At 46.1% G+C, this 16,897-nt stretch overlaps 2 protein-coding genes across 12 annotated transcripts in view; both read right to left on the reverse strand.

Annotated features, from left to right (window-relative positions):
- The window catches only part of XRCC4 (X-ray repair cross complementing 4), a 105,395-nt gene extending 90,376 nt beyond the window's left edge, over nt 1-15,019 (reverse strand). For 3 of the 10 annotated variants that reach the window (XM_078772511.1, XM_078772510.1, XM_078772513.1), the window contains exon 1: nt 14,933-14,976. The gene's annotated coding sequence lies outside the window, so the exon portion shown is untranslated. Of the gene's footprint in view, nt 1-615; nt 646-14,932 lie in introns of those variants that run through there. The other 7 variants (XM_078772518.1, XM_078772516.1, XM_078772517.1 and 4 more) reach the window with 6 other exon arrangements.
- On the reverse strand, nt 616-3,746 carry LOC144890747 (uncharacterized). 2 transcript variants are annotated; one of them, XM_078772520.1, is made up of 3 exons: nt 1,723-3,746; nt 1,378-1,682; nt 616-1,153 (listed from the first exon to the last, which is right to left on the reverse strand). In XM_078772520.1, the coding sequence occupies exons 1-3, from the start codon at nt 2,031-2,033 to the stop codon at nt 669-671; spliced, it is 1,101 nt and encodes a 366-aa protein (XP_078628646.1). In that variant the 5' UTR covers nt 2,034-3,746; the 3' UTR covers nt 616-668. The 2 variants fall into 2 exon arrangements, with proteins under 2 accessions (XP_078628646.1, XP_078628645.1); XM_078772519.1 differs by having other exon boundaries at nt 1,378-1,931.
- Nucleotides 15,020-16,897: the final 1,878 nt, after the last annotated feature.

Genomic DNA, 16,897 nt, shown 5'->3' on the forward strand with positions numbered 1-16,897 from the left:
GACTGGAGGCAGGAGGGTCCAGAATAAAGCAATAAAAACAAAAAAACACAATCCTCATATCCACAACAATATATATATATATATATATATATATATATATATATATATATATATATATATATATATATATATATATATATATGGAGGGCGGAGGGGGGCGACCGCACCAGGCGTGAAGTGGATGGGGCGCCAAATTACACCCTCAAAAAACCGTTTTCATGCTCCATTTGTTTGTATTGTAGATATATTATAATACAACAAACTTGTGAGATCATGAAAAGCAACTTTCAGAACCACGTTTTACAGTTTAAACTCTGTGCGACGTGTCAATGTGTCAGGTCGATGTTTACAAACTGCTTACATCTGGATTCACTTTTTTCCTAAAATTTTTGCTTTCCTTTTTTCCTTTTTCCTATGCTGCATAGAAATACCAAATCCTATTTCTATCGCACAGTAAATAAATCAGTGTTCCGGTGTTAGTAATTATCGGGCTGCCTGCTGCGTAGATCTCTTATCTTGTATAATAAGGTTTAATGTGCACTCTGTAACATGGAGATCGCCCATTCGCCCAAAGGATGGAGGGGTGTAACTGTTGTATGTTTGTTATGTAATTACGTTGATCAAATCTAGATATCTCAGGTGTTATGTCCCAATCAGTGAGGCCACGATCACGTGTCAAGCGAGTTCTTCAACGTCCTTGCCTTCCTCTGCTGCTCTGTCTCACCAGCTCCAGTCTCTAGGCCATAGAAATACCACACCAAGCTGCATAGAAATACCACACCATGCTGCATAGAAATACCACACCAAGCTGCATAGAAAAACCACACCAAGCTGCATAGAAATACCACACCATGCTGCATATAAATACCATGCCATGCTGCATAGAAATACCACACCATGCTGCATAGAAATACCACACCATGCTGCATAGAAATACCACACCAAGCTGCATAGAAATACCACACCAAGCTGCATAGAAAAACCACACCAAGCTGCATAGAAATACCACGCCATGCTGCATATAAATACCACACCATGCTGCATATAAATACCAGACCATGCTGCATAGAAATACCACACCATGCTGCATAGAAATACCAGACCATGCTGCATAGAAATACCACACCATGCTGCATAGAAATACCACACCATGCTGCATATAAATACCATGCCATGCTGCATAGAAATACCACACCATGCTGCATAGAAATACCACACCATGCTGCATAGAAATACCACACCATGCTGCATAGAAATACCACACCATGCTGCATAGAAATACCACACCATGCTGCATATAAATACCATGCCATGCTGCATAGAAATACCACACCATGCTGCATAGAAATACCAGACCATGCTGCATAGAAATACCACGCCATGCTGCATAGAAATACCACGCCATGCTGCATAGAAATACCACGCCATGCTGCATATAAATACCACGCCATGCTGCATAGAAATACCACACCAAGCTGCATAGAAATACCACACCAAGCTGCATAGAAATACCACGCCATGCTGCATAGAAATACCACACCAAGCTGCATAGAAATACCACGCCATGCTGCATATAAATACCACGCCATGCTGCATATAAATACCACACCATGTTGCATAGAAATACCACACCATGCTGCATAGAAATACCACACCATGCTGCATATAAATACCACGCCATGCTGCATATAAATACCACGCCATGCTGCATAGAAATACCACGCCATGCTGCATAGAAATACCACGCCATGCTGCATAGAAATACCACGCCATGCTGCATAGAAATACCACGCCATGCTGCATAGAAATACCACACCAAGCTGCATAGAAATACCACACCAAGCTGCATAGAAATACCACACCATGCTGCATATAAATACCACACCATGCTGCATATAAATACCACACCATGCTGCATATAAATACCACACTATGCTGCATATAAATACCACACTATGCTGCATATAAATACCACACCATGCTGCATATAAATACCACACTATGCTGCATATAAATACCACACCATGCTGCATAGAAATACCACACTATGCTGCATATAAATACCACACTATGCTGCATATAAATACCACACTATGCTGCATATAAATACCACACTATGCTGCATATAAATACCACACCATACTGCATATAAATACCACACTATGCTGCATATAAATACCACACCATGCTGCATGCATGTTTGATGTAGTTTTTGTTAACGGCTTTGTAGCATACCTGCCTGCTCCACTGCTTCAGCATTAATTTACCTTTCACCAAGCCCAGGTCTGCTTGGACCAGGGTGGGGATTATACGTTCGTTTTATTATCGCCAAATGGTACGAATATTATTATTCTAGTTAATATTATTAGTATTAATAAATGCTTTGTTACAATGTTATCATTGTTTTTGTTATTGCCCTCGCCTGAGGAGAGGGTATTGCATTTGAGTGTTTGTTTGTTTGTTTGTTTTTCCACACAGAATAAATATGATTTTCTCTGCAACCGTTGATCCGATTGACATTAAATTTTCACCATCGATGCACCTCCACCTGTATAATTTTTTTAATGATACTTATGATGTCATAGGTCACGTGGTATGGCCGCCATCTTGGAGAAAAAGAAAAACGTTGCACTTCTATATCTCCGAAAGCGCTGCATCGAAAAAATTGAGACATGGCTCATTGTAAAGAACTCTCAATGGGGAATAAAATATGTTAATGATGATGTCATAGGTGCCTCCATTATGACGTCATAATTGGACAAGTACAAAACTTCAACCAATCAAGATGAAATTTCTTGAGCGTCATCTCATGATAAATTTGTGGAGAAAAAAAAAATGACGTCATCGGTCACGTGGTCCGGCCGCTATCTTGGAAAAACCGAAAATAATTGCACCTCGATATCTCCGAAAGCGCTGCATGGAGAAAATTGAGACATGGCTCATTGTAAAGAACTTTCCATGTGGAATAACATATGTTAATGATGATGTCATAGGTGCCTCCATTATGATGTCATAAATCGACAAGCACAAAACTTCATCCGATTAAGATTAAATTTCTTGAGCATTATCTCGGGATAAATTGGTGGAGAAAAAAAAATGATGTCATCGGTCACGTGGTTCGGCCGCCATATTTGTTTCAACACAAAAGCCTTAAAAACCACGGAAAAACACGTCCTGGTGAGGGTCTGCAATCTCCTATTGCTCTTTCTAGTTTATTTTGTAAGAGGAATACCATGTCATGGAAAGACCTATTAAACTCCTCGATACACCTTAACATGGCGCTTGTTTAGAAACAATGGAATTCTTCTGGATTCTTTGCAGTTAATAAGCCTAATCATCTCAGGAGATCATATCTAAATCTATTAATATATTCTCATTTTGAACAGCTTCTAGGGCTCTGCTGCTGATCCAGCTGGGGAGGCTTAGAGCTCTTTCATATGGCTCAGTCACGAGTCAGAGTGGTATATAGATCAGGTTGATCTGTGTAGGTATCATACACACACATGTATATATATATACACACACATATATATACAGTCACGTGAAAAAGTAAGTACACCCCATGTAAAGTTTTGACTTTTTCAACATATTTCACCATACAGCTATTTGATCTTCATTTCAACAATATTGATAGATAAAGGTGATATAATATAACAAATATCATGAAACATTTACATTTTGTAGTCCATTGTATAATTTAAATAAACATAAATGCAAATTTCGCATGTGGAAAAAGTAAGTACACCCTTGGCTCTAATAGGTGGTATTGCCCCCTTTGGCAGAAACAACCTCAAGTAGGCGTTTCTTATAACTGTCTACCAGTCTCTGACATTGACTGGGAGAAATTTTTGCCCACTCCTCCATGCAGAATTCTTTCAGCTGTGCGATGTTTGAGGGATTTCTTGCATGCACAGCTCGTTTCAAATCCCCCCCACAACATCTCGATGGGATTTAGATCCGGGCTTTGACTTGGCCATTCCAGAACCCTCCATTTCTTGATTTTCAGCCATTCCTTGGTGGATTTACTGGTATGTTTAGGGTCATTGTCATGTTGCAAGGTCCACCTTCGGTTGAGCTTCAACTTTGCGACAGATGGCCTCACATTATCCTCAAGCACCCTCTGGTACAATGAAGAATTCATAGTGGATTCTATGATGGTGAGCTACCCAGGCCCTGATGCAGCAAAGCTGCCCCAAACCATAATATTTCCACCACCATGCTTTGCAGTTGGTATCAGCTCCCTGTGGTCAAATGCTGTCTTTCGTTTTCGCCAAACATGTCTTCTGGTACTGTGGCCAAATAGCTCTACCTTGACTCATCTGTCCAGAGCACATTGTTCCAGAAGTGCTGGTCTTTGCCCAGGTGTTCATTGGCAAACTTTAGTCTTGCCCTGATGTTCTTTCTGGACAGCAAAGGTTTCCTCCTGGCACACCTCCCATGTAGATCAAATTTGTGCAGCCGCTTTCTAATGGTAGACTCGTGCACTTTGACATCAACAGTGGCAAGAGCTACCTGTAGGTCCCGTGATGACATTCTGGGGTTCTTAGAGACTTCTTTCAGCATCTTGCGGTCTGCTCTCGTAATGAACTTGCTGGGGCGGCCTGGCCTGAACAAGTTGGCAGTTGATTGGAATCTTCTCCAATTGTAGATGATCTTCCGGACAGTCGAATGATTGATTTCAAATTGTTTGGAGATCTTTTTAAATCCCTTCCCAGACTCGTAGGCATCTATAACCTTCTTTCTAAAGGCCTCAGAGAGGTCTTTTGATCTAGGCATGGTGGCGCCGCACACTTCAACAACAAAGAGCAAACCAAACTAAATGTCTGAGGTTTAAATAAGACAGGTTCCTCCAAGATCCTCTCTAACGATGTTCTAATCATTTGCACCTGAGCTGGTGCACCTGATTCTAATTTTAGGTATTTTAAGTAGTGATAAATGTAGGGGTGTACTTACTTTTTCCACATGCGATATTTGCATTTATGTTTATTTAAATTATACAATGGACTACAAAATGTAAATGTTTCATGATATTTGTTATATTATATCACCTTTATCTACCAATATTGTTGAAATGAAGATTAAATAACTATGTTGAAATATGTTGAAAAAGTCAAAACTTTACATGGGGTGTACTTACTTTTTCACGTGACTGTGTGTATATATATATATATATATATATATATATATATATATATATATATATATATATATATATATATAGTCATTAGGCTCATACTGTCATAATGAAGCGCCTATTTGACTGTCAAGAAGTGTTTGTGAACTGTCGTCAATATTATGCACAAAAGCAATGAGGTAGAAAAGTTGATCGTGATGAAGATTTTCCCCCATTTTGCGTATGTAATATGTGGATGCAGACGAAGGCAGCGACATATGCAGTGGTATAATTTCAATATTACTGGAGCAGTTTTAATAATCATTGCAGCAAGATTTCATTTACATCGGTTTGATTGATTGATTGATCCCGTCAGTGTCCTTTCAAGGTGGTCGCTCTTACGGCAAGCACTGCATTTGGTGGTTTGCCATTGCTTTTCCAGCGGTAATAATCACGAGTAGGAATTTGGAATATGGCCAGGATGTTGGCTTTAGGAAAGATACATTGGGATCTTTATCGTCCACGAGCACCAGCTGCTGGCCGAGAGGACGTCCGGCTTTACATCAATCTGTGTTACAGCAAATGCAACGCTGTGCCTGGGAAACACCCATCGGCCGGTTGATTAATCAGGTCGGGAATCGAACCCAGACGAGACAGTTTGAAGGTGAGTGCGCTACTTTGGAACTATCCTTTATTGGGTTAGAAAACAAAATAATGGACAAAATGAAAGTTAACAGCTTCGGCATCAGAGTGCAAAACAAAAAAAACCAAATAATTGAAAACAGCATTGGCTCAGACTCTTTTCAGGACCAACAAAGAGATAATTGATTGGAAGAAACGGCCAAAGTCAGTAAACGTTTGTGTATCGAGAATGAAATGAGAAGGAAATAAAAAAGATCCACAGCGCATTATGACATTCACGAGCAATGAATGGAATTATAAAGACCATCAAAGGCAGCAGAGAGATCAAAAGAATGGTTGTTGATGTAGTTTGATGTTGGCAATGCAAATCATACAAAGGGTAAATAGTGGATGATACATACGGTGCAGATGGTAAATGGTGGATGATACATGGTGCAGATGGTAAATGGTGCATGATACATCATACATGGTCCAGATGGTAAGTAGTGGATGATACATGGTGCAGATGGTAAATGGTGCATGATACATGGTGCAGATGGTAAATGGTGGATGATACATGGTGCAGATGGTAAATGGTGGATGATACATGGTGCAGATGGTAAATAGTGGATGATACATGGTGCAGATGGTAAATGGTGGATGATACATACGGTGCAGATGGTAAATGGTGGATGATACATGGTGCAGATGGTAAATGGTGGATGATACATGGTGCAGATGGTAAATAGTGGATGATACATACGGTGCAGATGGTAAATGGTGCATGATACATGGTGCACATGGTAAATAGTGGATGATACATGGTGCAGATGGTAAATGGTGGATGATACATGGTGCAGATGGTAAATGGTGGATAATACATGGTGCAGATGGTAAATGGTGGATGATATCTGTTTCTGGTGTTTGTTCCCCCTCCATCCCCTCCCTCACCTCAAATGGCCACACGGCTGACTCCGCACGTGAAAAAGCTGAATGCCTCAACTCTGTGTTTGCCTCTAAATCTTGTGTCCCAAACCCATCCCTCTCTGTACCCACCGTACCCAGTCGTACCCAGCTGCTCCTGGACTCTGTGTCCTTTCCTCCTGACAAGGTGGAAAAGTTTCTGTCAACCCTCGACTCGGATTCTGCAACTGGACCTGACGGCATCAGCCCACGGGTCCTAAAATCCTGTTCTTCCGCTCTTTCACTCCCTCTCTCTGTTCTCTTCACCCTCTCTTTCGCTCAAGGTCATCTTCCATCTGCTTGGAAATCTGCCAACATCACCACTTTGCACAAAAAAGGTGCAAAAACAGATCCCAGCAACTACAGACCAATCAGCCTTCTCCCAATTATCAGCAAAGTCATGGAATCCATCATTGCTTCAGATATGAAATCTTTCCTCTTCTCCAATGGCTTGATCTCTGATCATCAATTTGGTTTCAGACCTGGACACTCTACTCTGGACATGCTGCTTCTGCTTTCTCAACAATGGATGGAGGTCCTCAATGCCAAACAGGAAATTAGAGCAGTCTCCCTTGACATATCACATGCCTTCGATACGGTCTGGCACCCCGCTCTGCTCACCAAACTCTCCTCTTTTGGTATCCATGGAAATCTCCACGCATGGCTGGCGGACTTCCTCTCTAGTCGTAGTCAACGTGTGGCCCTGAATGGGTTTCTCTCATCTCCTCTTCCTGTTCAGGCTGGAGTTCCACAAGGCAGTGTTCTGGGCCCTGTGCTTTTTCTGGTCTTCATCAATGATCTCTCTGACTCTCTTGAAAATCCTCTGTATCTCATTGCTGATGACTCTACTCTCTGTCGCTCCATTCTTCATCCCTCAGATCGGCAGTCTGCTGCCTCCTCACTCTCTGCAGACCTGGACAAAATCACAGACTGGGCAAACAAGTGGAACATGCCTTTCAATCCTGACAAATCTCACACTCTTACGATGTCTCTCCGAAAAGACCGACTGGACAACCCTCCCATCCACTTTCTGAATAATCCTCTCCAAGAAGTTCTGTCACTCAAGCTTTTGGGTCTCACTATCTGCCATGATCTTTCCTGGGAAAACCACATTTCAAATCTGGCCTCCAAAGCCAGTCGCCGATTGGGCATCCTCCGTCGTGCGAAGTCCTTCCTTGGCACACCTGAGCTGCTCACCACATACAAGGCTTTCATCCGCAGCTCAATGGAATACTGCTCTCCCCTCTGGGCTGGTGCTCCTGCCTCACATCTAGCTCGTCTTCACGCTGTTGAAACCAAAGCATTCAGAATCATTGGAATCTCCCGCGATGAAGCTAACTCCAAGGGCCTCTCACTCACTCACCGCAGGCAGGTTGGTGGTCTTTCCATCTTCTACCGACTCCTCTCTGGCCTTGCCCCCCCAGCTCTCTCTGGGCTCTGTCCCGCAAATATTCCTACAGGTCGCACAAGATCTGCCTGCAACCCTCTTATGGTCAAACTGCCAAAATCAAGACTCTCTGCTCACCTTCACTCCTTCATTCCTCTTTTCTCCCACCTCTGGAACAAACTCCCTCACTCTCTTCAATCCCACTCCACCCTCCAGGTCTTTAAAACAGCTGTTCACCACCATCTCTTATCTTCCCCCATCCAAAACCTTGATCTTTTCTACCCCCGCTAATTTCACCCCAATTCCACTTTTTTGAAATACCAACTTCTGTCCTGGAAGTCCTTGGTGTCCTTGTGTTTTATACTTCTCACTCCGCCCCCCCCCCCCTTCCCACGCCTCCTCCCCCCAAGCCCTCTCCCTTCCACACATCTCCCTGCTCTCAAATGTTGTGTTTGTGTGCTTCCCCTTCTCCCCATCTTGTTTTCCGCTCCCTCTTTTTGTGTGTTTTGTTTGTCTGGTTGATTTGTTTGTGAAGTAAATGTTAGCTCTTTCACGAGCCTCGATTCAGTATACAAAAAAAAATAAAAAAATACATGGTGCAGATGGTAAATAGTGGATGATACATGGTGCAGATGGTAAATGGTGCATGATACATGGTGCAGATGGTAAATGGTGCAAGATACATGGTGCAGATGGTAAATGGACCAGGACTCTTTCTAGAGCTGGCCGCCCGGCCAAACTGAGCAATTGGAGGAGAAGGGCCTTGGTAAGAGAGGTGACAAAGAACCCGATGGTCACTCTGGCTGAGCTCCAGAGATCCTGTGTGGTTGTTCCAAACTTCTTCCATTTAAGAATTACTAGGGCATGCCCGTACTATATCTATATCTAAAATTATATCCCCCCCCTCTATTTACATGAAATGGTTTGGTCCAAAGCGAACGGCTTGCGAGTACGGTGACAATCCCCCCCCTCTATTTACATGAAATGGTTTGGTCCATTCGCAAAGCCAAAGCGAACGGCAGTTACGAATCGCAGTTACGATGAATCGCAAATTAGTTTTAATTAGTTTTAAAACATAGTTTAACGGCAACATAGTTTGCCGACGGGAAATAAATGAATACGCTCTCAAATGTGCCATCCGAGGCAGAGTCTGTTCGCCACGTTCGGCACACGTGATAGCTCGCTGCTCTCTGATTGGTTGAATCGTTTTTTGGACATAGCTCGGTAACTACTTCTGCGATTAATTTAAAACCTTGAAAAGGCACATCCTCGGGTCCCCAGCAATATACCTGGCAAGTTTCAAGTATATCGGACCGGTAGTTGTCGAGAAACAGCGGTCACAGACAAACATACAAACAAACATACACACAGAGATTAGTGGAATTATAGATAGATGGAGGCCACTGTGCTCTTGGGAACCTTCAATGCAGCAGTATTTTTTTTTGTCGGCTTCCCCAGATCTGTTCCTCGACACAATCCTGTCTCTGAGCTCTGCAGGCAGTTCCTTCGACCTCATGGCTTGGTTTTTGCTCTGATATGCATTGTCAGCTGTGAGACCTTATATAGACAGGTGTGTGCCTTTCCAAATCATGTCCAATCAATTGAATTTACCACAGGTGGACTCCAATCAAGGTGTAGAAACATCTCAAAGATGATCAAGAGAAATGGGAGGCACCTGAGCTAAATTTCAAGTGTCATAGCAAAGGGTCTGAATACTTATGTCAATGTGATATTTCAGTTTTTTCTTTTTAATAAATTTTCAAAACTTTCTAAAACCCTGTTTTCTCTTTGTCATTATGGGGTATTGGGTGCAGATTGATGAGGGAAAAAATGAATTTAAACGATTTCAGCAAAAGGCTGCAACATAACAAAATGTGAAAAAAGTGAAGGGGTCTGAATACTTTCTGAATGCACTGTGTATATATATAATATTACTATATATAAGAAGCATGCACAAGTCTAAATTAATGGTTACCGCATATCAAGCAGCATGCTGCAGGAAGCACACACAAATCTAAATTGAGGATTACCGCATATGAAGCAGCATGCTGCAGGAAGCACGCACAAGTCTAAATTAATGGTTACTGCATATCAAGCAGCAAGCTGCAGAAAGCACGCACAAGTCGAAATTAATGATCACCGCATATCAAGCAGCATGCTGCAGGAAGCACACACAAATCTAAATTGAGGATTACCGCATATGAAGCAGCATGCTGCAGGAAGCACGCACAAGTCTAAATTAATGGTTACCGCATATCAAGCAGCAAGCTACAGGAAGCACGCACAAGTCGAAATTAATGGTCACCGCATATCAAGCAGCATGCTGCAGGAAGCACACACAAATCTAAATTGAGGATTACCGCATATCAAGCAGCATGCTGCAGGAAGCACGCACAAGTCTAAATTGATGGTTACTGTATATCAAGCAGCAAGCTGCAGGAAGCACGCACAAGTCGAAATTAATGGTCACCGCATATCAAGCAGCATGCTGCAGGAAGCACGCACAAGTCTAAATTGAGGATTACCGCATATGAAGCAGCATGCTGCAGGAAGCATGCAACAAGGCGAAATTAATGGTTACCGCATATCAAGCAGCAAGCTGCAGGAAGCACGCACAAGTCTAAATTAATGGTCACCGCATATCAAGCAGCATGCTGCAGGAAGCACGCACAAGTCTAAATTGAGGATTACCGCATATGAAGCAGCATGCTGCAGGAAGCACGCACAAGTCTAAATTGATGGTTACTGCATATCAAGCAGCAAGCTGCAGGAAGCACGCACAAGTCGAAATTAATGGTCACTGCATATCAAGCAGCATGCTGCAGGAAGCACCCACAGGTCTAAATTGAGGATTACCGCATATCAAGCAGCATGGTGCAGGAAGCACGCACAAGTCTAAATTGATGGTTACTGCATATCAAGCAGCATGCTGCAGGAAGCACGCACAAGTCTAAATTGATGGTTACTGCATATAAAGCAGCAAGCTGCAGGAAGCACGCACAAGTCGAAATTGAGGATTACCGCATATCAAGCAGCATGCTGCAGGAAGCACGCACAAGTCTAAATTGATGGTTACTGCATATCAAGCAGCAAGCTGCAGGAAGCACGCACAAGTCGAAATTAATGGTCACCGCATATCAAGCAGTATGCTGCAGGAAGCACGCACAAGTCGAAATTAATGGTCACCACATATCAAGCAGCATGCTGCAAGAAGCACGCACAAGTCTAAATTGAGGATTACCGCATATGAAGCAGCATGCTGCAGGAAGCACGCACAAGTCTAAATTAATGGTCACCGCATATCAAGCAGCATGCTGCAGGAAGCACGCACAAGTCTAAATTGAGGATTACCGCATATGAAGCAGCATCTATATTATAAAAGGAGCCGTGTCTGTGTGTTTGTCGTGTTATAAGTTGCGAACGGATTCACGGATGTCAATGAATCCAACTGCGGAGGATCCGGGTAACTCCCGGGAATGTTTGCGATCCAAATAATTTTTTCGCAGCAAAGCGACCGGTCTTATAGTCTAGTGCTGCAGGAAGCACGCACAAGTCGAAATTGATGGTCACCACAACAAGCCAAGGGATCAAAACCTTCTTCGCAGTAAAATACTCTGCAGAAGCAGAAAAGGTAACCTGGAAAATAAACATTCCAAAGGAAGCTTGGCAATTATTTGCTTTTTCACGTAAACATGTTGTGATTCTCATTTTCTCATCAGACTTTATAAGACGAAGTTCCAGCGTTTTCCCAACTTTTAGTGCAGGTTTCCATTTGGAAACACGCTGTTCTCGCGCTATTAGTTCAGCAGAAGATCGTTATTCCCTCCACCACCAAAGGTGGATGGAGGTTGTGTTTTCACCCCCGTCTGTCTGTTTGTGAACAAAATATCTCAAAAATTTGTGGATGCATTCGGACGCAATTTGGCGGAGATGTGGCGGATGCGACAAGGACGAAACGATGAGATGTTGGTGAAGATTCGGATTCGGATCCGGCTACTAAAATGTTTTAAGTGATTCTTCATCATTGGGAGATGGGAGCAAAGACGATGCATACATAGCAGGATGTCTCAAAAAGTTGTGTGCGGATGATTTTGATTAAATGTGATTCCGTATTGTGATTTTCTGGTCTACTCCGGGATACAAAACGTAAACTGTTCACCTGGTGGAGGTGTGCTCTCTACTGATTGCCGTTTTAGTTTGAAAAAGTAAAGATCGAATCACCGAAAACCTTTTGCCTCCACATGTAAATATGGTGCTGCTCATGGATTTGAGCGAATGAGCAAAGACCCGATGGACGGAATCATTCCCACACTTTTATAATCCTTCCACCCTGGACCGCCAGGAATTCTCATGGGTTCGAAAGGGTATTTGTAGTGGGTTCTAAAGGGTATTTGTAGTGGGTTCGAAAGGGTATTTGGCATGGGGTCTAAAGGGTATTTGGCATGGGGTCTAAAGGGTATTTGCAGTGGGTTCGAAAGGGTAATTGTAGTGGGTTCTAAAGGGTATTTGTAGTGGGTTCTAAAGAGTAATTGTAGTGGGTTCTAAAGGGCAATTCTAAAGCATTCAAAATGGTAATTGTAGTGGGTTATAAAGGGTAATTGTAATGGGTTCGAAAGGGTAATTGTAATGGGTTCGAAAGGGTATTTGGCATGGGGTCTAAAGGGTATTTGGCATGGGGTCTAAAGGGTATTTGCAGTGGGTTCGAAAGGGTAATTGTAGTGGGTTCTAAAGGGTATTTGTAGTGGGTTCTAAAGAGTAATTGTAGTGGGTTCTAAAGGGCAATTCTAAAGCATTCAAAATGGTAATTGTAGTGGGTTATAAAGGGTAATTGTAATGGGTTCGAAAGGGTAATTGTAATGGGTTCGAAAGGGTATTTGTAGTGGGTTCTAAATGGCAATTGTAGTGGGTTATAAAGGGTATTTGTAGTGGCTTCTGAAGTGTAATTGTATTGGGTTATAAAGGGTAATTGTAGTGGGTTCTAAATGGTATTTGTAGTGGGTTCTAAAGGGTAATTGTAGTGGGTTCCAAAAGGTATTTGTAGTGGGTTCTAAAGGGTATTTGGCATGGGTTCTAAAGGGTATTTGGCATGGGGTCTAAAGGGTATTTGGCATGGGGTCTAAAGGGTATTTGGCATGGGGTCTAAAGGGTATTTGTAGTGGGTTCGAAAGGGTAATTGTAGTGGGTTCTAAAGGGTATTTGTAGTGGGTTCTAAAGGGTATTTGTAGTGGGTTCTAAAGCGTAATTGTAGTGGGTTCTAAAGGGTATTTGTCCTGGGTTCTAAAGGGTAATTGTAGTGGGTTCTAAAGGGTATTTGTAGTGGGTTCTAAAGGGTAATTGTAGTGGGTTCCAAAAGGTATTTGTAGTGGGTTCTAAAGGGTATTAGGCATGGGTTCTAAAGGGTATTTGGCATGGGGTCTAAAGGGTATTTGCAGTGGGTTCTGAAAGGTAATTGTAGTGGGTTCTCAAGGGTAATTGTAGTGGGTTCTAAAGAGTAATTGTAGTGGGTTCTAAAGGGTAATTCTAAAGCATTCAAAATGGTAATTGTAGTGGGTTATAAAGGGTAATTGTAATGGGTTCGAAAGGGTAATTGTAGTGGGTTCTAAAGAGTAATTGTAGTGGGTTCTAAAGGGCAATTCTAAAGCATTCAAAATGGTAATTGTAGTGGGTTATAAAGGGTAATTGTAATGGGTTCGAAAGGGTAATTGTAATGGGTTCGAAAGGGTATTTGTAGTGGGTTCTAAATGGCAATTGTAGTGGGTTATAAAGGGTATTTGTAGTGGCTTCTGAAGGGTAATTGTATTGGGTTATAAAGGGTAATTGTGGAGGGTTCTAAATGGTATTTGTAGTGGGTAAAAAGGGTATTTGTCCTGGGTTCTAAAGGGTAATTGTAGTGGGTTCTAAAAGGTATTTGTAGTGGGTTCTAAAGGGTAATTGCCTGAGTTTCCGGTATTTTTTTTTCGTCGGACCTGATCCCTCTTCCCCCCCCCCCCCCCCCCGTCCTTCCTACCTTTCCTCCTCCTCCCCAGCTCATCCCATCCCCCCTCCCCACCTCATCCCCCCCTCCCCACCCCTCATCCCATCCCCCCCTCCCCCTCACCTCACCCTACCTCACCTCAGCCCCCCCCTCTCCACCTCACCTCATCCCCCCCTCTCCACCTCACCTCATCCCCCCCTCTCCACCTCACCTCATCCCTCCCTCTCCACCTCACCTCAACCCCCCCCCCTCTCCACCTCACCTCTCCCCAACTCACCTCATCCCCCCCCACCTCACTCCCCCCCTCCCCCCACCTCACTCCCCCCCACCTCACCTCACTCCCCCCCCACCTCACCCTCCCCCCTGACCCACCTCACCCCCACCCGACCCACCTCACCCCCACCCCTGACCCACCTCACCCCACCCCTCCTCACCCCCACCCCCCACCCCTCCTCACCCCCACCCCCCACCCCTCCTCACCCCCACCCCTCCTCACCCCCACCCCCCACCCCTCCTCACCCCCACCCCCCACCCCTCCTCACCTCATCCCCACCCCTCACCTCACCCCACCCCACTCTTTCTCCATTCCACACTCAGCTTATCCCCTCCGAGTGTTCATTCGTCCAAAGTGCACCTCCTCACTCCTCGAGGGTGATTTCGTCCCTAATTCTCCACAAACGCACCACGTCATTCAATCCTTACTCAGCTCTCCCAAACAGCTGTGCGACCAGAGGCCTACACCGGTTACCGCAGCCCCGCGCACACCTGTGGACACGGTTATTACAATTAAACGATTTAACCCACAAACCACAAACGAATAACAGAAAAAAATCAAAAGTGTCCGAAATGATCAATCGTAACAGGAAGTACATACGTGCGATCACGTGGGCTCACCCAAAACCAAAAGTTAGTGTGTCACGCACGAGGAACACGTAATCCAATCAGAATACGCGCCGGAACCACGTGGCCAATGGTTTTTAACCAATGGTGCCCCTTGATAGGGCGTCGTAACCGTCGTTATAGGGCGATCGCGACAACACCGAATTTACACTTTACTGCGCAACGTTGACGTATCTGATGATATTTTATTAAATAACATTTCGATGTTAATTTGTGCTTTTCTATTTAGTGGTGGCGAATGTGGATTTTGGGGAAACAATTGAGGTGAGACCTTGGACGAGGTGGAGAGACGGTGGGGTAGTGGTTCTGGAGTAGTGGTTCTGGAGAAGGTGCTGGGGCTGGGGGTGTGGGTGGGAGAGGATGCTGGGGGTGTGGGTGGGAGAGGCTGCTGGGGGTGTGGGTGGGAGAGGCTGCTGGGGGTGTGGGTGGGAGAGGCTGCTGGGGGTGTGGGTGGGAGAGGCTGCTGGGGGTGTGGGTGGGAGAGGCTGCTGGGGGTGTGGGTGGGAGAGGCTGCTGGGGGTGTGGGTGGGAGAGGATGCTGGGGGTGTGGGTGGGAGAGGATGCTGGGGGTGTGGGTGGGAGAGGATGCTGGGGGTGTGGGTGGGAGAGGATGCTGGGGGTGTGGGTGGGAGAGGATGCTGGGGGTGTGGGTGGGAGAGGATGCTGGGGGTGTGGGTGGGAGAGGATGCTGGGGGTGTGGGTGGGAGAGGATGGTGGGAGAGGATGCTGGGGGTGTGGGTGGGAGAGGATGCTGGGGGTGTGGGTGGGAGAGGGTTCTGGGACTGAGGGTGGGAGAGGGTGCTGGGGATGGGGGTGGGAGAGGGGGCTGGGGATGGGAGAGGGTGCTGGGGGTGTGGGTGAGAGAAGGGGATGGGGGTGGGAGAGGCTGCTGGGGGTGTGGGTGGGAGAGGATGCTGGGGGTGTGGGTGGGAGAGGATTCTGGGGGTGCGGGTGGGAGAGGATGCTGGGGGTGTGGGTGGGAGAGGATGCTGGGGGTGTGGGTGGGAGAGGATGCTGGGGGTGTGGGTGGGAGAGGATGCTGGGGGTGTGGGTGGGAGAGGATGCTGGGGGTGTGGGTGGGAGAGGATGCTGGGGGTGTGGGTGGGAGAGGATGCTGGGGGTGTGGGTGGGAGAGGATGCTGGGGGTGTGGGTGGGAGAGGATGCTGGGGGTGTGGGTGGGAGAGGATGCTGGGACTGGGGGTGGGAGAGGGTGCCGGGGGTGTGGGTGGGAGAGGATGCTGGGGATGTGGGTGGGAGAGGATGCTGGGACTGGGGGTGGGAGAGGGTGCTGGGGGTGTGGGTGGGAGAGGCTGCTGGGGGTGTGGGTGGGAGAGGCTGCTGGGGGTGTGGGTGGGAGAGGCTGCTGGGGGTGTGGGTGGGAGAGGATGCTGGGACTGGGGGTGGGAGAGTGTGCTGGGGGTGGGAGAGGATGCTGGGAGTGTGGGTGGAAGAGGATGCTGGGGGTGTGGGTGGGAGAGGATGCTGGGGGTGTGGGTGGGAGAGGGTGCTGGGACTGGGGATGGGAGAGGGTGCTGGGACTGGGGGTGGGAGAGCGTGCTGGGGGTGGGAGAGGGGGCTGGGGATGGGAGAGGGTGCTGGGGGTGTGGGTGGGAGAGGATGCTGGGGGTGTGGGTGGGAGAGGATGCTGGGGGTGTGGGTGGGAGAGGATGCTTGGGGTGTGGGTGGGAGAGGATGCTGGGGGTGTGGGTGGGAGAGGATGCTGGGGGTGTGGGTGGGAGAGGATGCTGGGGGTGTGGGTGGGAGAGGATGCTGGGGGTGTGGGTGGGAGAGGATGCCGGGGGTGTGGGTGGGAGAGGATGCCGGGGGTGTGGTGGGAGAGGATGCCGGGGGTGTGGGTGGGAGAGGATGCCGGGGGTGTGGGTGGGAGAGGATGCCGGGGGGTGTGGTGGGAGAGGATGCCGGGGGTGTGGGTGGGAG

This window comes from Myxine glutinosa, chromosome 2 (genome assembly GCF_964187855.1).
Source record: "Myxine glutinosa chromosome 2, kmMyxGlut1.1, whole genome shotgun sequence".
NCBI classification, from domain to species: Eukaryota; Metazoa; Chordata; class Myxini; order Myxiniformes; family Myxinidae; genus Myxine; species Myxine glutinosa.

What these genes read in the sequence shown, in the direction of transcription:
- LOC144890747 (XM_078772520.1), bottom strand. Translation starts at nt 2,033, where the DNA reads ATGCAGCATGGTGTGGTATTTATATGCAGCATAGTGTGGTATTTATAT. An exon ending in GTATTTCTATGCAGCATGGC is followed by an intron (nt 1,683 to 1,722) that starts GTGGTATTTCTA and finishes ATTTATATGCAG; the next exon opens with CATGGCGTGGTATTTATATG. An exon ending in GTATTTCTATGCAGCATGGC is followed by an intron (nt 1,154 to 1,377) that starts GTGGTATTTCTA and finishes ATTTATATGCAG; the next exon opens with CATGGTGTGGTATTTCTATG.